The sequence below is a fragment of the Martes martes genome (assembly GCF_963455335.1).
Source record: "Martes martes genome assembly, chromosome: 3".
Taxonomy (NCBI): domain Eukaryota; kingdom Metazoa; phylum Chordata; class Mammalia; order Carnivora; family Mustelidae; genus Martes; species Martes martes.
The window spans coordinates 138607020-138633753 of NC_137890.1; the positions used below are offsets into that span (position 1 = coordinate 138607020).

The following is a 26734-nucleotide window of genomic DNA, read 5'->3' on the forward strand; positions in this document are numbered from 1 at the left end:
CAGCTGCTTTTCCTGTACTGCTCTGCTGTTCTTGTTGGAGCCATAGAATCAACTTATTGTACGTGGAATGTACCATATATTTCCTTACTTTTGTGTTTTTATTATATATACTGATCCCCCTGCTTTCAGGACTCTTCTTCCTCATCTACCCAACTCCTAATCTTAGCACAAGCATTGGGCTTGACAGTGAGCTTATGACCTGATTCTCCCAGACTGATTTAGGTTCCTCTTCCTTGTGTTTATTTGTTATCCCCCACAGATCTCCACTGTAACACTTAGTATACTGTGGTCATAACTATGAATCTTCCTTTTTATCTTCTTATTGGAACTTATCCTTATTAAGGAAAGTTCCTTAAGGGCGTAAACTATATTTTGTTTCAGCATCCTCAAAACCTCATCAAAGGCCCAGTATACAGCACGCACACATTGATTTTTCTTAAATAAATCAGGATAGCTGGAGTTTAGTATATAAGATAGAGAGCATACATGTTTTCTTTTATTCCTGAGTACTTGACAAATACTTAAAAAAAAAACCACCAAAACCCTTAACCTCCTTTGGATAGTTGCTGATGTGAGCAAAGGCTTCTCCCATGGCAGTTAAAAGGTTAAATAACAAGTTTCTGGTTGCTTACCAGTGAAGGCAGAGGAACAGTTAGAGAAATTTCTGTTTCTGCTTCAACCTAAGAATATCTCAGTACTCCTCTTCCCTAACTCTGTTTCTTAACTTACCTAGAACTAATATAAGATTGTTGAAGTTTCTTATGAACCTAATGGGAAAATAAGAATAAAAGTTGGGATTTTTTGTTGTTGTTTTTAAAAAAGTGATTATGCCTTATACCTGAGCTAGAAAAGCAAAGAAATCCAAATTCTAAACTTCAATTATTTTGGAAAACTCCCTGTTATTGTTATGCCCGTTTCTCCTACGTACCACTCAGGAAGACCTAGTCCATAAGTCTACCCATATAACTGGAAGTAATCTTTTGTAAATGAACAGGAAAATCGCAAATAATAATGATTTTTGAGAAATACAAGGAAGTACATATAACATCTAGTTTTACAGATGTGTCAAGTAGAAAGGATGAAGAGAATTATGCAGTTCCTATATTTATGGAAGAAATTAAGAATTGCATGGCCAGCATACTTCTTAAGACTTCAGAATTTTAAGGCTAATAAAATTATTTCTTAAATGAGGTAACCAATTTAAGATCTCCACTTTGAACTGCCTGTTGAAACTATTGCAAGGTTGGCCCTTGGCTGGCATCTGGAAACTTGACTTGCTTTAAAGCTGATAAAAGTAATAAAGTTGACTGCTGTGCCAGCTTAATTAGACTGTACCATGAGATTTATGGTGAAGACCTACTTTCCTTCTGAGAGTCTGAAATTTTGGCTGACAAAGGGTATCTGAGAGTCTGAAATTTTGGTTGACAGAGGCTATCTATGTGACCAGCTCTTAATAAAACCCCCAAATTCTTGAGTCTCAAATGGAGTTCCCTATGTAGAAGGACTGTATATGTGTGACTAAGTTTTTGAAGCTGGAGGTAGGGTACACTCTGTGTGACCCCTCACAGGAGGGAAAGAGCATAGGAGGCCTGCATGTGGATCCCTCTAGAGTCTGCCTGATGTTGTACATTAATGATTTGGCTGTGTGTCTTATCACGTCACTGTAATAAATCTTAGCTGTGAGTGTTACTGTATGCTAAGTCCTATGAGTCCCTCTAGACAACACAGGATATGTTTTTTGGTATCGGGGGACCCCCAAAACACTCCAAAATAGTGGTATTAAACAAGCAGACAAAACACTTTCATTATCATCTCACAATAGTGTTTGTTAATAAAATTCTGCCCTACAATCTGATAGTATGGAAGTATAGTATGAGAATAAAGGACAGAATTTTGGCATTACGAGAAGTTCACTACACTCTTATTTTTCTCATTTTGCTTCAGGTCAGTGAAGACCTAATCATGGACCAGTAACAGACATCTGCCTGGGACTACTAAACTACATTTATGCATAAGTAACTTTCTTCTAATTTACCCTCTTTTGAAACTGAAAATTAAAAATTATTTATGGAGGATAATGCTCTTTATGAACTCTTTCCTTGGGTCACAATTAAAAACAACAACAACAACAAATAAGAATCCTAAATTCTATCAATATATATCTCTGTGTTTTAGTTATTATAGTTCAAGAACGTTTCTAATAATACAGTATTTTCCACTTGCAAAAGATTCTCAAATTTCCATTTACCAAGACCAATAAGAACCTTCAAAACCAAAACCATATACCTTTTGCTGTAGTTCTTTCACTGCAGAATCTCTATCCATACATGCCTGTCGAAAGGCTTCGTAAGCTTTATTGAGTTGCTCGCCAATATTTTTATCCATTCCTCTCTGTTCTGTAGCATCACTATAAAGGATGGAGTAAATGACAGGTCTGGAAAATAATAAGAACAATTTAGATAGCTATTAAATTATACAAATCTCATTTCTAAAATGCATCTTATAGACAGTTCAATACAGTTCATCATGAACATTATAGCCCCAAGTACTATAAAAGTTTATAAAGGCAAATAAGTCTCATCTAAAACTCTGATTAGAAATCTTTTTTTTTTTTTAAGATTTTTATTTATTTATTTGACAGACAGGAGATCACAAATAGGCAGAGAGGCAGGCAGAGAGAGACAGAGAAGCAGGCTCCCTGCTGAGCAGAGAGCGTGATAGAGGACTTGATTGATCCCAGGACCCTGGGATCATGACCTGAGCCGAAGGCAGAGGCCCACCGAGCCACCCAGGCACCCCTGATTAGAAATCCTAAGAAACATTAACTTCTTCAATTTTTAATATTCTTTACTGATGTTCAAGATGCAAGTGGGGTTCCAGTTCAAAAAGATGCTACTTTGAAAATAGTAATCTAAAAATGCAACCTTAAAATGGAGAAATATGAAAGGCCATTTGTTATTAATATTTTATTACAGAAATGCACAACAGCATTAGCAATGTGGAAAGGGATTTCTTTTTACTAAACGGACAGTTATTCCCACTTACAAGGTGAATTCTTGCTACAATGAAATTAGAGCAAAATTAAATAGATAATAAATGTTTGTGGATGGAGTTCACACTGTTGTTATCGCAGAGCAATTAAAATGTGTGAAAATGCTCTTATTTTAGCACAAAATCTAGGGAGAGTTGCTGTTGGATTGTACATTAAAAAAGAAAAATCACATCCCTTCAGTCCTACCCACACTCCCTATTAGTTTTCCAGCCTCCCTGCTGTTTCTGAACTACAGGTGCTTTACTGAGTGGAGGTAATTTGATTTTATCATCTCAATTTGCATAACATTTCTAAACACATTCCTTGGCTCTGAGCAGAGGGCCATGTAATGATTCTGATTTTTCCTGTCCAGCTGTAAAAACCACACCACAGGACTTTTCTCTTAATCTTTCGAAAGCCACGGAATAGATAAAGTTCTCTATCAGTCATGTGAGGTTTGGAGGAACCAAATTATTTCACTTCTTTATGATCGGAAATCCTTCATAATCACAGTCTCTAATCTTTCATCCGTCCCTTCATTTTGGGTACACAATGCTTTTTTAAAAATTGTAGTGTTTTACATTAAAATACAATTCATGTGACATAAAATTCACCATATTAAAGTGTCCATTTCTGTGCCTTTTTGTATATTCACTATGTTGTACAATCATCATTATCTAATTCCATACTTGTGTATGCACACAAATAGTATAACTTTCTATCATTCAAAGGATTTAAGGCCGCTTATAAAAATATAAGCAAGATTAAAAACAGGTATACAAGCAGGCAAAGAAATTAAGGACAGGCAGCAATCAGGACAGTAATACAGTGTAAAATGCTAATGCAGAAATAAGAGGTTTAAGTAACTATGTGGCTAAGTTACCTATCACTGTCTTAAAAAGCTGCACAAAATGACAACTGTCAACATAAAACACACCTATATTTTAAAATTAGAGACAAGTAAGACCTTGAGTTGGAAACCCATCTAACTTCTTATTTTGTTCTATCACTGAATGACTCTGTGACCTTGATTCAGGGCCACTAAATCTTTCTGACCCCAAGTTTCTTTCTCTCCAATACAAAAAAGATGTTTGGACTTGATTTCGAAGAAACTTCTTTGTTCAACAGTTCTTGAGTCTGTGAGTCTAAAAATGCATGTCTGTTCCATCAAAAAGGTGCATTCTTGTTTTTAAAAATATAAATGCAGTACTAAAAATAGCTGCATCATATGCAAGTAAATCATGCGGATGCTTCACTTCAGGTCCTTGAATTAGATCACACAAATGTCACTAAGAAGAGTTACTGAATAAATTCCACATGGATGCATCCTATTTCCTGAAATAAGCATGTAAGCTGGAGAGATATGATTCAGGTCAACACAACTAAATAAATGATACATTTAATTTCTATCTCACATCCAATAAGAGAATCGGGTGTTAGATCAGTGACACTGACCAGAGAAAAAGGAAACAGTCGCTGGGACCCAACTAATTAAATTCAGATTTCAAATATTAACACTCTGAACTTTAAAGCCACTTGTTCCTCTATTTTTTTTTTAAGGATTTGTTAAGTGTAAAATTAATTTCACAATTTAAGAGGCAGTCACATTTCAATTACATTTTGGTATGCCTGCTGCAAAACTTGCCAGGCTCCAGGGAAATGGTTTTATTTATAGCAAACATGCTCAAACCCAAATCTCACTGCCTAAACCCAGGAGATCCAAGCTAAGGCAACCTCTGCCTTGGAAGCACTCTTCTAAGTACATTTTCAGGAAAGCCTTCCATGGTAGTATCTTCTCGGTCTGATCTGCTGGCTTCCTTCCACTATAGGAGGAGAAGATTAAGTCACTGATACCCCAGAAGGTATCTGGGCAAGCAGAATGCAAAGCACCCCCACCCACCCAGGGCAATCCCCCTGAAGCCAGGATAGTCCCTCCCCCACCACCCCACCCCAGTGTGTTTCCTGTGAGAAGGAAAATGAAGGACAAGTTCCTGTTCTGCCTCCTCCCAGGGTCTACTGTGTGCCCAACCCAGGAGGAAGCACCAAGAAAATCCCTGGGCAGCAGGCTGCTTCCTCTTTCATTAATTCCTTGGTTCAGTAATTAAACCGTTCTAGGGTAGGAGAGGTAGCCTATGCAAGGGAGATAACTTTATCTTCCCTTTGTAAAGTTTCCCAGCTCCAACAAAGGTTTCCCAACTGCTAGGACCAAACTTATATGTTAATAAAACGGATCCCATTACTATTCAAATCAATTAGCAAAAATAAAGTTTATGTTTACTTGTTACATGTAAGGCACTTTTGTGGGGGTATGGCAAGGAGCTTCAGAGAGTACCACTGATGAGGGAGCAGGAGGCTGGCTGAGGACAAAGCAAAAGCTGGCACCTTGCACCCCCTCTCCACCCACTCCCCCTGGGTAATATGTGTGACATTCCTCAGGCACCCTTGACTGCCCTAAAAGAAAAACAAATAGTTAACTTGCAGACATCACAATCCTGCAAGACAGGAGTCTCCCTCGATTTACACATGTCCTAGTGATTTACAACAAAGAAGCTATCTTCTCAATAGCCCAATTTCAAGAGACAAATAACTCAGTTCCTTAAGCCCTAATGTCGCCCTCCCCACCATAAAACTGAAGGAGGCTGAGGCAGAAGAAAATGTAAATAAAGTTAAATTTCTTCTAAACCTAAATCTCACTAACAAGGACACTTGATAGGAGAAATGTGAAACTTTATCTCTAAACCTCCAAGATAGTGTCAGCAATCATTCCGAAGCATATGACCCACTGATATACATCTAAAGGGTCTCACAAGAAGATTTTTATTATTGGTAATGAATCACCTTTTCCCCAGACAAGAGCTGGCCCCTCAAGGTCCTGGAGACCTCGCTTCCAAAATTCCTTAGAGACTAACATCACCCCCTTTGTTCTCACCTACCCAACTCCTGTGTATATAATCAGCCACTCCTCAGGATAACGGGGCAGCATCTCCATCTGCCCACGGGTCCTGTCCCTGTGCTCTAATAAACCACCTTTTTGCACCAAAGACGTCTTAAGAATTCTTTCTTAAGAATTCCTTCTTAGCCGTCAGCTCCGAACCTCACCCCACCTAACCTCACCTAGGTTCAAGAACTTCATCAGCACCTCAGAGTTCTTTCACCAATTCTTTGTTTCTTTTTAGTCACATCCCATTTGAGTGATAAGGGCTCAGGGGCATTAAATGACTTGCCTAGAGCTACAAAGCAATAAGCAAGGGAACTGGGACTATAGCTTTGAAATTCTTCATTCAAAAACAATTAAAGACAACTGCAGGGACGGCTGAGTGGCTCAGTTGTTAAGTGTTTGCCTTTGGCTCTGGTCAGGATCACAGAATCCTGGGATTGAGCCTGCTTCTCCCTCTCCCATTGCCTCCCCCTCCCCCGCTGTGTTCTCTCTCTTGCTGTATGTCAAATAAATAAATCTTGAAATAAAATAAAATAAAGGCAACTGCAAAGTATTCTCCTAGGATGCCATGGTGGATATGTTCATTTGATAAAACACTGCCAAGTACAAACAAAGCCTGTACTGGGCACCACTGACAATGAGAACAAAACAAATACGAAACCTATCCTCACAAAAGCACCATTAGCTATAATTTAAAATACACACACACACACACACACACACTCTGAGGTATCCAAAGGCTACAGAATTGGGAAATTAAAGTGGTCACATCTATTTTTGAGGTTTAGGAAAGGCTTTGAGAAGTAGGTAACATTTGCACTAGGTTTTGAATTATGGATAGGAATGATCTCACCCATTCCTTTTATTTATGAAATAGCAGTCATCCTTTCTACAGCAGGTTCCCAAGGGCTACAAAGATGTTTTTAGTGTTAGATAATATCCACTCTTCACTAAAAAAGGCTAGGATAATAAGCATTTCTTTATGCATTGTTCAGCTTGATTTTTCTTCTTTCTTTTTTTAAATATTTACTTGAGAGAGATGGAGAGCATGCACATGGATGGCGGGGGGGGGGGCAGAGAGAGAGAGAGAGAGAGAATGAGAATCTCAAGCAGACTCTGTGCCTTAGTGAGAAGCCCCCACATGGGGCTTGACCTCAGGATCCCAAGATCATGACCTAAGCCAACCTGAGCAGAAATCAAGAGTCAGGCACTTCACCAACTGAGCCACTCAGGCGCCCCTTTATTTTTCTGATTATGCTACTCTTTAACCTAAGACAATTCTTCAGCATAACAATGATGGTTACTTACAGAAATGACTGATTATGCTAGTGCTCCTCCCGTGATACTTGAAAAGCAGCAGCAGTGAGAATGAAATAAAGGATAAATCTTGTATCTTCGATAGACCTCAATTTTCCTTTCTTTTAAAATGAAGGGGCTAAATGATATAATCTCCCTTAACTTTATGATTATATAGCATTTCCAAACAAATATAGAGGACTGAAGCTACTGCTTGGGAAATACAGCAATATACTTTTCCTCATATGATACCAGCTTTAAAAGTAGTAGTCATTTTGTTAAACTGTACTATAAACTAGGCCTTCGTTACAAACCAGCTGATATGGCATTTAATTTCAAGATGGTGAGAAGCATGGAGTAAAAGTTATATAGGGTGTCCTGGAATTAAAGAGATGATAGGACACTGTGAAAATGTGTGATATAAAAATATGTGCAATAACACTGTGAAGATGACTTTATTTATTTAATAACATTTATGTATGTCTTCCTAACACAACTACACAGAATGAACAAAGTAAGGGCTTTGGATTCAGATCCCATATCTGCAATTTTCTAGCCATTTACTTGGCTTCTCTGAGTATTAGTTTTCTTTTGATACATAGTTTGCAGTGTTATTATGAAGATTAAATGAAACCATTTATGAAGTATATATGTTATCTGTTCCTCAATATTTATTCTCTTCTCTTCTATTATTTCTAACTTTTAACTGGTATCGTCAGATGACTATGTTCTGGTCATTGGCAAGTAACTTCAACTTCCAAGAGGAGCTCATCACTTTTTTCCCTTCCCCAACTGGATGGGATGCTATGGTGAGTCAGCTAGAACACCATAGTGAGGACAACACTTCAGGGATGGTAGAAGGACAAGGGGATGAGGGAACAAGAATGATGTCTGGGTCCTTGACATGATGGAGCTGCCAGATCAGATTTAGACATCTTACACTTTATAGTATGTGAAAGAAATAAAATTTGTCTAACTTAAGCCACTGTCTTTGAGAATCTCTTAAGAGAGGAGCTGAGTTGTTTACTAATCAGTACACCAGTCAACACTGGTTCAGTTCTGAATGCATTGTACGTGCCCTTTTTTTTGATGGGAAAGAGAAAGTCATACTCTTTGCCTTTTTCTCTAATTAGAACTTATAATTTAGTAAGGCAGACAAACGAGAAAATGATTAACCATAATAGCAGGCCAATTATAAATGTGTAAAAAGGTATGATCATATCTTAATAGGGATCTGGGAAGCGCAGGTGGAAGCATTTGCAGGAATTTGTCCAATGGTTCACTGAAGATTTACTGCATATAAGTTTTATCACAAAAGAAAAAAGAAAAAAAAAACCTGTTAAATAAAAGGTATAAGCAGGATAACAGCTCAACAGGAAGAACAATTAAAATGAGGGATTGTGGAAGGCTTTCACAGAAGATCTGACACTTAAACTAGGCCCTGAAACATGAGGATTTCTTTTTTTTTTTTTTTAAAGGATTTATTGATTTATTTATTTGAGAGAGAGAGAGAAAGAGAGAGAGAGAGAGAGAGAGCATGAGAGGGAAGAGGTCAGAGGGAGAAGCAGACTCCCTGCTAAGCAGGGAGCCCGATTTGGGACTCGATCCCCGGACTCCAGGACCATGACCTGAGCCAAAGGCAGTCGCTTAACCAACTGAGCCACCCAGGCACCCAACATCAGGATTTCAAGAAGCAGAGAATGAGAGGGAGGAAAGAATATTCACCCTGAAAGAGCAAAGGAATTGAGAAGTCACTAGTATAGCGCATTTAGGGACTGGAGGTATTCTATTTATGGAAGTCTAAGATGTGAATATAAAATGGAGAGTGAGGGTGTTAAGACAGAATGGTCAGGGCCTCCATGTGCGCTTGAGCTGAACTACAAAAGCCCTAGTGGCATCATTCAGGCAGACCATAATTGGAATGGAACCCCCTAGAGTTACAGAGTATACTAAGTGCATAAACTATATGGAGCAGACTCAGTTTGGCCAGATTGTAGTGGAACCTGACTGTTACTCTATTAAATTTATAGAATTTAACCTGTCACTAAGAAGTAATGCAGGATTTTCAGGGTGCCTGGCTGGCTCCCAGTTAAGCATCTCACTCTGACTTTGACTCAGGTCATGATCTCAGGGTCCAGGGACTGAGCTCCCTACTGGGCTTGCACTCAGTGAGGAGTCTGCTTCAGGATTCTCCCTCTCTGTCTGCCCCTCCCTCCGCTTATGTGAAAGCACACTCTTTCTCTCTAAAGTAAATAAATGAATCTTAAAAAAAAAGGGGGGGGGATGGGAGATTTTAAAGCAGGAGATAAACATGTTTCAGAAAGGTAAACTGGATACCCACTGCAGAACAGAAACTAATGAGGGAGACAAAGTAAGGATATCCATAGGAAACTGCTGCTGTAGTCTGGGTCAAAGATGGCTTGAACAAGAACAGGGGAAATGAAAGATGAATACATTCAAGAGACATTTTTAAGTCAGAACCAACAGGATTTGTTGGCCAAGTGGATCTAGACAGGAAGGCAGCATTCAGGTCCCTGCAATTCTGAATCAGCTGGCCTGGAATGGGGTCCTGGAATCTTCCTTTTAATAAATAACCCAGGTGACTTTGTTGAAGATGGTTCACCAGCCATATTTTTCAGAATACCAGGCAGACAGCGATGATAGCCAGGTAGAAAAACAGGAAGAAAAATGTTCTGGGAAAAAAAGATATAGAATACAATTTTGGATAGAAGTGCTAAAACAGACATGTAATTAATAGTAGGCAGGAAAAATGTACCAACTGAGTAATAACCAAATCTAGAGGAACAAATAAATATTAAGCATGGCTTCCCTCCTGTTCATATTCCTATTCCCAAAAACCTGTTTTGAATGTCCTCTGATGCTGGTAATTCCTTGGACAGGCAACCAAGCCCAAATCTTTTTACAAAAAAACATTTTTGAAAAGAAAATAGTGGAGAAAGAAGCAATGCTCATTATTGCATTACTTCATGTCACAAGATATACACTTTTTTCCTTTCAAATAGTAAGCAAGAGAGGAGAGGGCCACTTATCTGGACAATGTCTGAAGGTAAATAATAAACTAGGGAATGCATAAAATGGGCCTTTCAGCAGAAGTCTGTTATCTTATGGAAAGACACTGTTAGGCAAAAAACTAGGAACGTTATCTAATGCTCTGGTCTGCAAATGCTTACATGCTGCTAAATAACAGGAAAAATAACTCCTGGTAAAGTGAATGCGTGATCTTTTTGAAATCTCCTCCCTTCTACTCTGCCAAATTTATGACAAGTAGCATTACTAATGATCTTTCACAGGAGTAAGATAGTTTGTACCTATCTTTTGGTCTTAACCAAAAGAGTCTGAAAAAAAAATTTTTTCAGTAATCTTAAAAAAGTCCCCCTAAACAGAATACAATAATGTATGAGATGTCACGGGCTGTGCAAGATTCATAAAAGGAAAAGTTGCTTTTGATGAAGTAGTTAAAATCTCATGAGTTAGGGCACCTGGGTGGCTCAGTTGGTTAAGCACCTGCCTTCAGTTCAGATCATGATCCCAGGGTCCGAGGACTGAGGCCCAAGTCAGGCTTCCCACTGAGCAGCGAGCCTGCTTCTTCCTCTCCCTCTGCCACTCCATCCTGCTTATACACTCTCTGCTTCTGCGCTGTCTCTCGTGTTCTCTCTCTCAAATAAAAAACAGAATCTTAAAAAATAAAAAAAATAAAATATCACGAGTTAACAAATTAGGGACCCCTCCAGCATCTCTGAGTCATTTACTTTCTCAGAACAAAACCAAACCACCATAAAAGGAAAGAGCTCTTCTATGAAGATATAAAACTTTAGGAGACAGGGAACCTTTTCACAATAAGGCCTATTTTCTCTTAAATCACCATTTAAATTGCTGAGCGGTCATTTAGTTTTGAGAATATTACCAATGATAAATGGGAATAGGCAAAAGCTTACATAATTATAAAGCTGTACTCTGTGCTCTTAACCATTGGCACGGGACTCCCCGGCTCTTCATACCCTGCTTTTAATTTCCCTGAGGACACCTCGAGGCTGTTGGGCAAATGTTTGCAAGTCACAACTTGCTTTATTAGAAGTAATTGTGAGAACTCCAATGAGAAAATAAATAAGGTTTCAGAGATTTCCAAATCTCTATTTCCAGTCATTCCCAAGATGTTTAGGGTGTGATTTTAAATGTTTAGTATGATAAAAGTTTAAAACCAGATATAATTCCATTAAACACAATCTTACTCCAGTTGTTGAATACCCCTAAAGACAGGACTCCCAAATCCCTGGGTACCCTGACAAACCAACCTCTCAAACCTATATCTGTGCCCAAATTGACTGAATTTCCACTCTTTTCAAAGTCAGTTTTTCTTAAATGTGAATATGCAGATCTAGTAAATCTTTTAACACCTGCTGTGCTATCCTACTGTGGGGAACCAAGAGTTTATTAAAAATTTTCACTTTTTTTCCCGCTCTTCACTTCTTTTTGTATCTGGAAAAAATAAGAAGATGCTATAAAATAAAGACCCCAAACTTAAATTTTAACTGAGACCACATCCTGTATAAAATATATTAATTTCTTCTTTATTAAGACAACTTGAACATTAGAAATCAAATTAAAAAGCCTAGTCAACTGAAGATAAACGGGAGTATAGAATACATGCTTGTTGACAGGTGAAAGCGAAGTCATTTAACCTTTCTGTAGACCTAAGTTCCCTCATCTGCCCCAGTTTAGGATGTTTGGGTTAGAACATACTGTCCTACACGGGTCAACAGAATCATCCAGGGTGGTTTAAAAAAACAGATCAGCAAACCCTGTGTAAGACTTCTCGGTTAATTTGGGAGGGCAGACGGTTAAGGGGAAAAGAGGGAAGAGCAGATGTGAGACAAATTTAAAATCACTGCCATAGAGTGTCAATTCATAACTGGAAAAGCACTGTACTCTGTATAACACTATAGAAATATGCACCAAGGCAGGGAAACAGACTTTTTATCGTGTCTTTTTTGTTCCACAGTGATTTGCTTTTTGAATCGTCCCAGAAGAAGTATATAGAATTTGGAAACAGAAACAGCAGTTGCTAAGGTAGATTTTCTTAAATAAAAGAAAAAAGGAGGTATTTTGATACTTTGGAAGATGGCCCAGAGCAATAGCACTCTAATGGTCTTGGTTTCCTGAAATTTCCACAACTCATAAGTCTATACGAGTGTTTCCTCTATCAATGGAAGAGATTCCATTAATGGCATTTGCACTGAAGTTCATTTTGAGAAAGATTTAAGTGTGACCACAGCTCTTCTCCTACCAAGCAGCAATGGCCCTTTTCACTTGCTGCTCCCCCCACCAATACTCTAATCATCTCAGTTCTATCTAAATTCTCAAACTATGTATAGATAGTTGAGAAAGGGCATAAAACTCAATGACATGCCTTCAATTCAAAAAGGCACACAACCCCAGACCTTAGGGACAATTTCAGTTTTGTGTCTGAATGACAAGCATTCCAACAATGAAAAAGAGGCATTTCCCTATTTCCTTATGGGAAACATTAGGGATGGAAGAGGGATTGATGCCTACTGAGTTAATATTACTTGCCAGGTGCTTTATATAAAGTACCTTATTTTGATTTTTCTTCTGCAGGAGCATAGATTATCTTCCCTTTCCACATAAAGAAAATGAGCTTCAAAAGGTTATATAAACTGACTAAAGTCAAAGAATTAGACAATAAAAGATGCGGAAAAATCCAGGTCTGTGATATGAAATTCCAATCTCTAGCTCTTTTCACTCTAATTTAGTTTTTATTTTATTTTTAAACAAAGCTATACTTATCTATATTTTAAGGAGTTAAGGAGTTTCACAAGGCTTAAGAGAAACTATCAATCCCTTGCTCTCTTCCTTCCCCTCCTCATTTTCCCACTTTACCTTGGCAATAATTCTTAGTTCTTTTGGTTCTTTCTGGTATTAATCTTGGTATCTCTAAATAACATGCTAATACTGCCATTACTGATTTTTCAGTTTTACTTGTCTTTCCACGATACAAAGTAAGGATTCAGCTCATAGCTTTGCTATACTGTCTTCTAGCTTCCATTTGTTTTTGTGGAAGCCCAGAGCCATTTTGATTTCTGATCTTGTACTTAACTCACCTGGAAGTTCATCCTTCACTTCTAGGAAATGTTCCTCAATTATTTTGGGGGGCAATTTCATTTCTTCTGTATTCCTTCGTGCGATCCCTCTACCTGGATGCTGAATCTTCTGAAGGGATACTCTAATTCCTCCCAGCCTCCTTCCTCTTGAATGAACTTATTTTTCTTATTTCATATATAAAATATCTTAAGCCTGCTGTCTTTGGTAACCAGTATTATTCTGTCAAGCGATAGTTAACCAATCCTGAATAAATAACATAATAATCAAAGCAAGTAGTGGTGCTTCCAGAGCTCTACTGAGGCTGGGGGTGTGTGTGAACCAAAACAATGTTTCACCAATTGCCCAGCTCAACCAGAACAACTCAGCTTCGATTAGATATATATTTTGGGATTTCTAGTTTGAAAAGAATCACAGGCTTAAAAGTATCAGACCCCCACCACCTCCACCCAGAATGATTTATAATGCTTTAGTAAGGCCTATTTTTTGTGGGGTGGTAGAAATAAGTACTGGTGATTTGGGAGGTGGGAAAGGCCCCTCTGCTGGGTTTCCCCCACTGCTGAGACTATTCTGTGTCTGGGTAAGTGTTCTGCCAGGTTCACACTTGTGGTGAGAGGCCACTTTAAATCTAAAGCAGTTTCAGGATGGGGGGAGGAAATCACTCCATCCTAGAAAAGTCACCTGCTTTTCCCAACCCCCTGGGCTATGAATAATAACAAGCATTCACATTCTATTTCAGCAAAGCTGCCACCTTAGCAAAAGAAGAGGTAAATAAGTTAATGGAAGACACAACCTTCCTTTTTTGTATTTTAGCTCTTTGTTCACCTTTTCACCCACGGAAAACATCAGAAGCAAAAAGCAAAAGTCAATAACACAGTAAATACTTAAATAAAAGGACATCCTCTGTCTCAGTTACAGTAAAATTTTAACGACACCAATAGTATGTGTGTTTTCCCCACTTAAAGAAAGGAAATGGAAAAGAACTGTCACTCCTAACACTTAGTTATAATCATTTCCCACTTTTAAGAGAGTTCCCTAACATAAGCAGCCAATTCCCCAAAATGACAGTTTGTATTTCTAGTCTCACTTTCCGATATACCCATAGCATGCTGCACTACAACTGTGACTGTGCTGCAGTCAGGCAGCTGAAATAATAGAAACTTAAATACCATTGATGCAGCAGTGTCAGAATTTAGATTTTGTATTTTTTCTGTAAGTTGGTAGTAGGCTAAATATATCAGGATAAACAAGGTGAGGCAACTCCCCAGTGATCAACCCAAAAGCTCCCCAGATCAGGTTCTCCATTTTGCTGGATGTTCAAACTTGGAGAAACTTTCTGTGTTATCTTCCAAGAGTTAAAAGATTTCACAGCCAAAGACCACACCCATGTGTCTCAGCTTTGCCTTACTTCCCTTTTTTAGTCCAGTAGTACTTCTTTCTCTCAGACTGTTTATCAAATTCTAGGAGTTGAAGCACACAACCAAACCGTGTAACACCAAAAAGAGAAACTGGGCTATAACACCAAAAAGAGAAACTGGGCATGGCACGTGATGTTCTACCCCAACGTAAACAGAAACATGGCACTGCTCAGTTAGCTTGCTCAGCTTCCTAAGGGGTATCCTCTCTTGAGTAAAGGTCATGTTAAAATCTAGAGATGGGGGGTAGAACGGGGTTTATGCAGTTTAAAATGGCTATTTAATATTAAAAATCTGTTTTCATAAATCATATAAAGTAGTGCTCTATAGAATATTCTTGGATGGGGGAACTATAAGACCAAGTTATATTCAGTATGTGGAAGTGTAAGAGAAGACTGTGTGGGAAGGAGAAGCAAATATTAAATCTCCATGGATGTGTGAGATTTTATGTTTATGAGAAAAGTGATAAGGATTTTTTAAAAAGCGAAGAAACATCATTATCAAAGGAAAGGCATTTCTAGTTTAGAGATAGCAAATATATGAAATTATATTATAGGAAACACCACATAACAAGTGGCTATGAATAATACAAGCATTTAAATATCCCATAAGAGCAGGTGATTTTATTCAAATGATTTGAGATCATATATTTTCTAGAAAAGTCCCTGATTTCTGTCCTCCCTAGCATCTCCCTAGCAAAATTACCTGGCTGTGTTTGTTCTGCTGCTCCCGAGAACAATTCTCTATACTTCACTCCATGCGACTATTTCAAAGATTCTTAAAACTTCAACTTCTTAGTTACCATCAAAATGGAACTCATGTTATTTTTCTTCATCTATCAATTCCCAGTAATTCCTTACTGAAATGACTTGAAAGACAGACCTTGTTTTCACAACCTGTTTGTAAGAGACACTTTTTTTTAAAGCAAAATTATTGGTAATAAGTGAAAGCTAATGCACATCATCAGTGCTCAGTTTACTCTCATAATTTAATATTGATAATTACTATCACAGAAAGTGTATCTCTGGATAGAAGGAAGAAAACTCAGATTACTATATAGGACATTTTCCCTGTGAGATAAATATTATTTACTTCCCACTCTTATTCTTTAATAAAAAAAAAAGTCCCTTAAGAAATGTTTTTCTTTGTTTCACAACAATATAAATACACTCAACATTACAAAACTGTACACTTAAAAATGGTTACTATGATAAATTTCACATTTTATGTATTTCCCCATAATTTCAAAAAGTTTTTATAGACTAGGAATTGAAAAACTATGACATACGTATTACATAGGTCCCAAAGGCTTGTTTTCAGTTGCAAACAACCTGGTACCCCTGACTGTTCTGGTCCTCCTCAACTTTTCTGAAGAGTGTCAAATATTGTGTATAGTTCAAAAGACTTTGTACACTAATTAGCTATCTATCCACAAGGCAGTTCATTTAATAGTCTCTGCTCTTCTTTTTTGAAGATGACTTGGCATCTTGGTCCCAGACTATAAAGAGATTTTTGTTACCTATTCTAGATAACAGCCTCCTCTTTCCCTCTACCCATGACTGAGAACCACAGTAGCAACGAGATGGGAGGAAGGGGAATGAATGGCAGCCACAACATAAATCCTAGAGGAACTAGAACCCAAAATTTGGCCTGACATAATGAAATGCAAACTACGTGAAATTAAACAGTAATATACATGCTTATAAGCGGTCAGAAAACAAACAAAATACTAACAGCTCATCAGTTAATCCATCATATCAGAATAGTTAGAATAGTGAAGTTTTACATCACAGGCTACTTACTTTTATTTACCATTTCCTTTTGGATAATGAGTAGGGCTTTAAAAAAAACATGCAAAGTCTTTCGTTTTTATAAGGCACACTCCTAAATCATGTCAATAATTACTTTATTTAGATTGATACATGATCAATTAAAATACTCAAATATGCAAGCATTCACATAATGCCTGCATCCCTCTGTACATAACACTTAGGAGTGTCTTGAAGCCCTCCACAGTTCACAGATGTATACTGCTAAATTACATTACCTGCTTAAGGTCATATTCTTGAGTGATCAAAAATGCCTGAAATAATCACCTATAAGAGGTAACAACTCAACCAAAGAGTACACAATACGTATGTCACATGCATATCTGGACCATGCTAAAAATTTTCACTTCATATTGACTAAGTACAGGCATGCTGAGCTTGTGTATTTTTTTTTTTTCACCTACTCATTCTGAAACTCTCCTATGGAATTTGGCTACAGTAGAATGTTAGCGTGGTTAGTACCTCTAAAGAAATAAATTTCCCAACAAAATTGGGAAGCTAATGACAACAAAGTGAAACTGATGCTTTCCCACTTAAGTGTCATTGCTGGTCTCCTTCAGGGCAGAGAAGAACTTGCCAATGTAGACGCAGCAACACCATTTACTTTATAGTATAACTGGAGCAGAGTAAAGAAGGAACAGCAATACATTTTATCATTAGCCTCAACCTACCTATAGCATCTTCTCTGACCATGAAAAAAAAGAGGTAGAGGAGGGGAGAGAAATGAGGAGGATCAACACAGAAGTTCTTTGTTTTCAATATACTGGTATTTTAGACTCTTCCATTTATTTGGATTTACTGAGGAGTTTTTGTTTGTTTGCTTTTTTAAGGTTCTGAGGCTTTCTGCTGAATATTATTGCTATTTTTAGAACAATGTACTTTCAGGCCAACATAGTTTCATGAGTGAATTCTTTCAAACCTTCTAAGAATAGAAAGCTCTTACACTGTTTAAACTAACTTCAGTGAGTGCAGAGAAAGCAGGAATTCTTCTCAGTTGTTTTTAGGAAACCATTATAAATAACCCTGCTATCAAACTGTGGGAAAGATAACACAGAAAATGATGGCTGCAGAAGATACCAAATTACTGATTTTAAGTAAAAATGTTACCAAAAAGAAACCTGTATTTTTAAATATTACGCCATGACCAAGCCTAAGGTTGTTTCACAAACTGTAATTCAACTAGAATAACCCATCACCCTAATAGGTTAAAAAAAAAAAAAAAGCACACAATAGGTCATGAGAGATGCCAAAAGCCATACGACAAAATTCAACTTCCACTCTTGATAAAAATAGTTAAGTTGTAATGAAAAGACATCATCTTAACAACCAGAAATATATAGACCAAATAAACACTCAACATCTATTATTCAAAATTGCTTTCAATGTGCCAATGTAAACACACACAAACACACAACCCTAGTCTAAAATCCATTCTCTGTGGGGTGCGTGGGTGGCTCAGTAGTTAAGCATTTGAGTCTTCATCTCTGCTCAGGTCATGATCTCAGAGTTCTGAGACTGAGCACTGCATCAGGCTCTGAGCTGAGCATGAAGCCTGCTTAAGATCCTTTCTCTCTCTCCCTCCTCTACCCCCTCCCCTCTTGCTCTCTCTCTAAAATAAAATAAAATTCAACCTTCAAAAATCCTAGTAAACTAGAAATATTAAAGACACTTCCTTGATAAACAAAATTTATTGTAAGTTAATATTAAACCCCTTATTTAATGATAACATAGTAATAACAGCCACAAACTAAGAAATAATATATGGATGACCAGAATCACTATTATTACATATCACCGTGCTGGAGAAGCTAGCAATTCACTAAATCAAAGATAGAGAAGAAGTATAAAGATAAGATTATATTAAGATGACTTTTCCTAGAAAATTCAAGGTAAACAATTGATTAAAACTAGTAAGTTCAGAAAGTTGGCGAGATGTCGAATCACTTATCTACCAACCAGCCACAAAATATTAGTTAATATAACAGCTAAAACCTCCAAAAGGATTATTTTAATGAAACATGAACAGTTTATACTTTAAATTTTACCCCAAAAAGAATGCAATAATATTCAAGAAAATTTCAAAAAAGACAAATGAAGGACTTGCTTTATGAATTACTAAAAAATGGTACAATCAGGAGATTGGTATTTTTTTTTTAAAGATTTTATTTATTTATTTGACAGACGGAGATCACAGAGAAGCAGGCAGAGAGAGAAGGAAGAAGGCTCCCTGTTGAGCAGAGAGCCCAATGTGGGGCTCGATCCCAGGACCCTAGGATCATGACCTGAGCCGAAGGCAGGGGCTTTAACCCACTGAGCCACCCAGGCGCCCTGAGGAGATTGGTATTTGTATAGGAAGAGACAAATAGAAAAAAGCAACATAATAATAATAATAATAACAAAAGACTCATGTATACACGAAGTTTATTATACTGAGGTAGTACTCTAGTCAGGAAGAAATAATTCTAACAAATGATTTCAGGAAAAACGGCTAAACCCCTACCTTATATAATGTACAAAAATAACTTTCAGATATTTTAATGAGTAAAGCATAAAAAACTATAAAAGAATTAACAGACAATATAGGAAAAACAGTTTAATCATTTTTGAGTGGGAACTGTCTTCTTAAGCGATAAAAAATCTGGGCATTTTAAACCAAAAGACTGACAGTTCTTGAAAATATCTGCCATATATTTCACAAAGGATTACTATACCTGGACCCTAATAAAATACAGATAAATGATTCTGAAGCACAATGGGCAAAATATATTGAGAGGTCATGTCAAGAGATAGTTAACTACATTATGGTACATCCTGACAAAGACTACCACGCCGACGTTAAGATAAAGCAGAGCTTTGTATGGGAAAACTTTCACCTTATATATTTTTTTGTCTGCAAATGCAGATAACAGAATAGTATGCATATATACTCTCACTTTCACAAGAAAATGAAATAACATATTTATGCACATATAAGAGTGACGTGGAAGTACATCAAGTACTACGACTGGGGAAAGAGCTGAGAAAAAAAGTTTCATTTTCTCTATAAATTGCTGGCTTCATACATGGTCGTATCATTTTAGGATTTCCCTCTCCTCCCAATGATGCAAAAGTAATTTTTCAATGGACTACCGTGCTTGCTTCTCGGCTACCCCTCGTCTGAAATGCGTATTCCACCACGTTAAGGACGCAGATCATTTCATTTTCCCTCATTTTCATGTCACCTGACTTCCATTACTACCATTTCTCAGTTTGGACAACTTGTCAAAAGCATCAGAGAGATAAGGACCCTTGTCATAGCAAGGCTGTTCAATTTTTGCTTGTTATAGTATAACAAGGGAGACACACCTACTCTTTGTCTTTGGCTTGAGTATCTTCCCCTTACTCTCACTTCTTGACAGGCAGAGATTTTTACACCTTAACTCGTTGCTACTCAGTTTACATCCGAGTTGAGACCCTATCTGACGCCTGGGTTCCCACTGGGGGTAGGGTTTGCTTTTGCTTTTTCCACTCGCCCACCCATTCTTTCCGTGACCCTCGGGGAAGTTACCCCACTTCTCATTGACACGGCTATGATGACACCCCACAGGGAAGCAGAGAGCGGAATTGAGCAACCACCTTGGGAAGAACAGAAAGACCAACTTAAAAGTTTTCGAAAGAATAACCACGATAGTACTAGCTTCCGGAAGACAACCCTTGCGCCGAAGGGAGTCTGGGACACTCGTGACGGGGCCCACTGCTCACCCTGACATCGCAAGCCCTGCCTCCCCTCTTCCCCGGCGTGGAAGTCAAGTCACCGCGAGCCGTGGACGCGGAGTTGGGCTGGATCCCTCCCCAGAGAGCGTCGCGGCGGGGAGAACGCTGCTGCGCTGACGTCGCGGGCTCGGAAAGCCCCTCCCGGGTCCGCTCCGGGACGCACACCCGGGTGGTTTTTCTGGCTCAACGTTCCTCTCCACTCTGAGAACAGGTCGTCTCCGCGGCTCGTCGGCTTCTTTCCCTGCGGCACCCGTACTGCCAGCGTACCGCCCTCGCTCACACACACAACTTCCCCGCCGCTGTGCTCGACGGGTTCCGACAAACCAACTCGTTCGCGAAGTTTCTTACTCACAGTTCAGGGTTTCCGCGTCTGTCTCTCACACCCCGGAGCGGCGGCGCCCGGCCGAAGGAGTCGGCCGGAAGTTGTTTTCCGTTCCAGTTCAGAGGGCAGCGCCTGCGCGCGGAGCTTTTAACCCTTCACCCTCCACCCCGCCAGGCCAGGCCGGACCCCTCCAGTCCCACCCACCCTCGCCCCGCCCACCCAAGCACGGTCCCGCCCCACCCCGCCCCGCCCCGCCTCACCCCGCCTCACCCTGCCTGGCCTCGCCTCGCTGAAGTACAGCAGCGGAAAGTCAACAATGTCAAGGTTAAAGGCCACCTGAGGGACTAAGGGAGACTTTTTTCCTAAACAGAAAATAGCCAGGTCTAATATCACACTGTATGTGGGTTAGCATACACAAGAATCGTCTGAGACGCTTGTTAAAGATGTAGATTTACTAGTTCACCCCTAGACATCGTAGAGTTAGGGCAACTGGGGTGAAGCCTGGAAACTGCATTTTTATAGGATTCTCATGTGAATGTGATTAAGGTGATTAAAGTCCACACTGAGAAACACGACACACATGCACATGCACACGCACACCCATTTGGTTTTTCCCCAGTTGTAATACCTTTCACTAAATGTGCTTGCTATACAGTTGAATTGATTGCCAGATACAAGTAGACCTTTACAGAAAATTCTCATGAGTTAAGACTTCTCCATTATTCCATTTCCTAGCTCGACTAGAACACTCTCCAAGATAGAAATTTTAGACAGATACCTCTAGAAGTGTGTGAACTCTCAGTTTTAGCTCTGATAACTCCAGGCTCAGGCAAGTTGCTTAACCTAATGAATCTTAATATTTTATTGGACAAATAGAGACAGTGATAACCTACTTCACTGAATGGGTGGTTGTGAGGGTCAATCCAATAACGTGAGCAAAAGTACATGGTAAATTTTAGAATGTTCTTCAAATGAAAGGTATTGTCCAGAGTCACTCATATCAGGCTGGATCCTTGCCACCAAAAAGGTTTTCCCTCATATTCCTTGCATTAAAACAGAACATTCAGATCCACAGCACTTGTGGAAGCCTCCTGAGAGCCCTGAAGTCTAGCACTTTCCACGTTGACGGGAGCTTGATTGCACCTGGCTGAATGCATGTAGCACTCTCTGAAGCTTCCATAGTAATGACCTACGTTATTTATTTAACTTGAACATATTTTTAAAAAATCTCACCACTTTTGCACATATCTGACATGGGTTGAGAGAGTTTGAAAAAGACCTCATCACCAAGCACAAGCATCCTCAGGACATTGAAGTAGTTTGATAGCTTGGATTAAAATGACCATGAATACTATATGTTGTTATCAGGCACAGCATACTGTAGAACATAGCTTTACATCCATAGACTTGACAAAATTTCTGAAGTTGAGAACTTTCTTGTCCTGGAGATCTTGGCCAACCCATGCTTGATTAAGTCTTTAGCCAATGATTCTTTCTTCATCCTGAAAGATTCAAGCCCAGTCTGGAATTCTTGAGCTCTCTCTTTTCTGATCATACAGTCCCACGTAACTTCGAAGCTGCTATCTTCTCAGGGAGCTTAGCATCTTGCTCTTCCTGGGATTGTATTTTTTGTTAGAGCAGGAGACTTGGGTTCTGATTGCCACACTTTCTCCTTACACTTCTGAACCATGGATGTTTGTACTTCTTTCCTTAGGCTTGTAAATCCAAGGATTTAAAAACTTACCAAGTTACAGTGCTCTTTTTAATATTGGGCTTAGTTTTAAAAGTCAAAGCCAAAATGTATTGTAAAAAACGTTTAAATAAACAGAAACTTCTCATATATAACATTGTGATCCGTTGAACAGTTTCTTATAATAAGCAATCAAGTTAAATATGACAGTCAAGCACTTTTTTAAAAAATAATTTTTATAGCGGTTTTAGTTTTATAGCAAAATTGAGTGGGAGATACAGAGATTTCCCATATACTCTCTATCCCAACTTATGCAGAAAACTCCTCCATTATCAACACCTCCCACCAGAGCAGAATGTTTGTCACAACTGATGAATCTACATAAACATAACATTGTCTTCCAAAGTCCATAGTTTCCTTTAAGGTTCATCCTGGACAGATATAAATAACATGTATCCATCATTTTAGTATTATACTATACTAGGGTAGTTTCACTGTCCTGAAAACAAACCCTCTGAGCTCCACCTGTTCATCCCTCGCACCCCCAATCCCTGTCAACCACTCATCTTTTTATGGTCTCCATAGTTTTGCCTTTTCCAGAATGTCATATGATTGGTATCAAAAAGTATGTAACCTTTTCAGATTGATTTCTTTCACTTAGTAATGTACATTTCAACTTCCTCTATGTCTTTTCATAGTTTGTCTTTTAGCACTGAATAGTATTGAATTTAGCATTGAATAGTATTCCATTGTCTGGATGTATCACAGTTTATTTATCCATTCACCTATTGAGAGACATCTTGGTTGCTTCCAATTTTTGGCGATTATAAATAGAGCTGCTATAACAGTAGTGTGCAGGTCTTTGTGTGGACATGAGTTTCCAACTCCTTTGGGTGAATACCGAGGAGTGGGATTGTTGGATCATATATATATTTAGTATGTTTAGCTTTGAAAGAAGCTGTCAAACTGTCTTCCAAAGCGACTGCACCATTTTGTATGCCCACTAGCAATGAATGAGAGTTCCTGTTGCTCCACATCCCTGCCAGCATTTGGTGTTCTCAGTGTTCTAGATCTTGGTCATTCTAACAGGCATGTAGTATATCTCATTGTTTTAATTTTCAATTCCCTGATGACATATGATGTGGAGCATCTTTTCATCTTTTCATATGGTTATTTGCCATCTATCTGTATATTTTCTCTGGTGAGATATTTGTTAAGGTCTTTGGCCCATTTAAATTTGTGTTCTTTGATTTCTTGTTGTTGAACTTTAAATGTTCTTTGTGTATTTTGGCTTATAGTCCATTATCAGATGTATCTTTTGCAAATATTTTCTCCCAGTCTGTGGCTTGTCTTTTCATTCTCTTGACAGTGTCTTTTGCAGAGCAGAAATTTTTTTATTTTAATGAAGTCCATCTCACCCAACTTTTGAGCAAATTGAAGGAGCTGCTTTGATAATTTCTAATTGAAATAGTAGGATGTTAATAATACATCTAGAATCTAAAACTAAATGATAAGCATTTTGAACGTGGAGGTGTTAAGAGCTTTGAAAAAGAAATAAAAAATTAAACACACACATTCCTTAAATATGTATTTTTCTCTCTTTTCAATACCATGATGTTGTAGTCATAAACAGAAATGGCTGCATACTTCTCTAGTGTGTGAAACATGCATGAATGCTGGGGTAAATATACAAAATTTAGGCTAAGATAACATCAAACATTTTCCTTTGTCTATAGTGATGATGAATTTTTTAGAACTGACATACAGTATGTTTTATAAGGTTAGGAATCAAATGGAGACATTTATTTGAGGATTAGTCCTTTAGAAGAACGATATAATTTTACTTCAGTTTTCCTCTACTTATATTGTATTTATATATACCTTAGGCTACCAAGCAGTACTATGGGGTAGAATGGGATACAAATGAGAACTGCAGACTCATTAAAAATATTTTAGGTGCTATTTTCAAAACTGCTTAATATTTTACTGAGTGTTCTGAATATAAATCTAGGGACAAGGAAAGCTGCCAGTATAAACACTTACTATAACTTGGAATGTCAGGTATGCATCAATGATCTCTGTCAAATCTTTGATGTGAAGTATCACTATTAATAGAATCTGGTTGACTTCCGATTTAAGATGACATCTGGACTAGCTGTTTGTGTCTCAGACTCTAAATTAAATGCCTAATAAAAAATCAGAAAAATATGAGAACTCATAATAGCACTGAAAGAAAGAATTGATGACCAGATCCAGCACGTATGGCTGAGCAGACTGTGCCATATACAGAGCACCTGGCTGACATGGCTGGTCACTTGCCAAGCTTTGCCCTCTTGGGCTTGAGTCTTTCCCAAAGGACTGCCTTTTTCTGAGTAAGAAAACAAACGAACAAACAAACAAACCAACTAACATCAAAAGAATAGCTGTAAGCCTACCCACAGGTGTCCTAGTGACAAAATTTGGCAGGATTTCCACTCATTTCCAAGAACTGTGGGGCTGAAATGGACATAACCTTTGTAGCTTGAGAATGAGGAAATCTGCTGGCCTAAACAACAATGGTAAAATGATCTGCCTCAAGGCACCTGCTAGTGAATTGGGTAGAAACCCCACTACTATGTGTGACCCGCACATAGTATTTTACACCTCTTTGCCTCAGTGTGCCCATGAGTACTTCTCTTTATTATCATTTTTGGAGCTGTGATTTGGAGTATACTAACACAAGCCCAATGGAAGTGGATAAATGTGATGCTTTATGTGAAGCCAATAATGAAAGGGATGAGCAAACCCAGAGCTCTGTGTTTGACTATCCCTGAGACTTTGATTTTTCATATAGGGTTCCTAACAAGGAAAAGACCAACAATTGCTTCTGATTAACCAAGAATTCTCCTCTTCATACTAAAATAACTAGGCAATAATGGTAAGGGATCTCACCTCAGGTCAATACTTATAGTGAAAAATTAATAAATGTCAGGTTCAGGCCAAAAAATCCCTGTGACCTGTGCATGTCTACCTGTCTCTCAGCTTCATATCTGTGCTGAGGAACTAAGAGAAAGCAGGCAGATAAGAACCAAGGAAAATCCATACATCTGGTTAGTAAGGGCTACAGAATGATTGGAATGAGAAAATAGAAGACAAAGCATCCCTTTGAAAAGATTATGCTGCATAAAGGAAGAAAAAAAGAAAGAGTTTTCAAAATGCAGAGAAAATGAACACTTTGGAAAATGGCTTACCAGAAGCATAAGTAAATGGGAAAAATGTGCTTTGCATTTTCTGTGAAAAAAAAGAGATGTCATATTAGACAAATATTACACTAAGGAAAAGATGGACCTAGTTAAGAGACAGGGAGAAATAAAAACAAAGTTGGATAAGTTAAGACTGTAAGGACATAAAACACACAATGGCAAAATTAAAATATTATTTGGTCATAATCAAGGATGGAATCAATACTGCAGAATATTAAATCAATGATTAGAGTAAAAGCCTGAAAAACTCTCTCAAATGTCAATGGGAAGGACAAACAGACGAAAACCATGAAATGGGACAGTGGAAAGAAAGTGCTCTAACATCTTCCTGAAGAAGAGAGAGAGTAAATAGAATAGAAATAGCAACCAAAGATATATCAGAAGATATATCCAAAGCAATTGGAGTTGCAAAGGACTCAATAAGTTTTGAAATGTATTAATGAAAAGAATCAAAACACTTTGACATATCCTGATAAAAATTTTGATATGAAAGTATTTATCAATTTATTTATATATTCAGCAAATATTTTGTGAGTGTTTGCTGTATGCTAAAAGTTAGAGATACAAAGATGACCAAAACACAGTCCTACTTTAAAAGAACTTAGTGTCTGTGGTGGGTAACATATGTAGAAAAAGAAGGCAGTTGCTGCACAATGGTTATTACAGTATTATAATAAGGGTCAGAATAGGGTACTTTGAAAACACACTGGAGTCCAGGTTTGAGAGGGTAAGGGAAGTTTTCCTATATCGAAGGTATGGAAAGAATTCAATAAGAATACAGGCAGAAAAAAAAAAGAAGAAGAAGAATACAGATAGAAAAGAATAAATTATTTGCAAAGAAAGAAAAATAGACTATTTTCCATATTAAACTTCAGAAGCTGAAGTTGTATGGGAAAGTTTTAACTTACAAAGTCTATACCCACCCAAGTTATCATTCACATAGGAAATGAAAACAAAGATATTCTTTGATAAGTCAAGGTTCAGAAATATACTACCTATTTCCTGAAATAGTTGAAGATACACTTTAGATAGTCAAGAAGGAAATCACATTTTCTAAAAAGGGAAAGGTAAAATTCGAGA

At 38.0% G+C, this 26734-nt stretch overlaps 1 protein-coding gene across 9 annotated transcripts in view; it reads right to left on the reverse strand.

Annotated features, from left to right (window-relative positions):
- Nucleotides 1-26734, reverse strand: part of TANK (TRAF family member associated NFKB activator) — a 94564-nt gene that overhangs the window by 56939 nt on the left and 10891 nt on the right. For 3 of the 9 annotated variants that reach the window (XR_013966531.1, XM_080798295.1, XM_080798294.1), the window contains exons 1-2: nucleotides 20389-20920; nucleotides 2287-2434 (exon numbers count right to left, since the gene is read on the reverse strand). Coding sequence is in view for 8 of the 9 variants with exons in the window: in XM_080798295.1 (XP_080654421.1) it covers nucleotides 2287-2434; nucleotides 20389-20396 (156 nt within the window). In the remaining variant the exon portion in view is untranslated. Of the gene's footprint in view, nucleotides 1-2286; nucleotides 2435-20388; nucleotides 20921-26734 lie in introns of those variants that run through there. The other 6 variants (XM_080798299.1, XM_080798296.1, XM_080798298.1 and 3 more) reach the window with 5 other exon arrangements.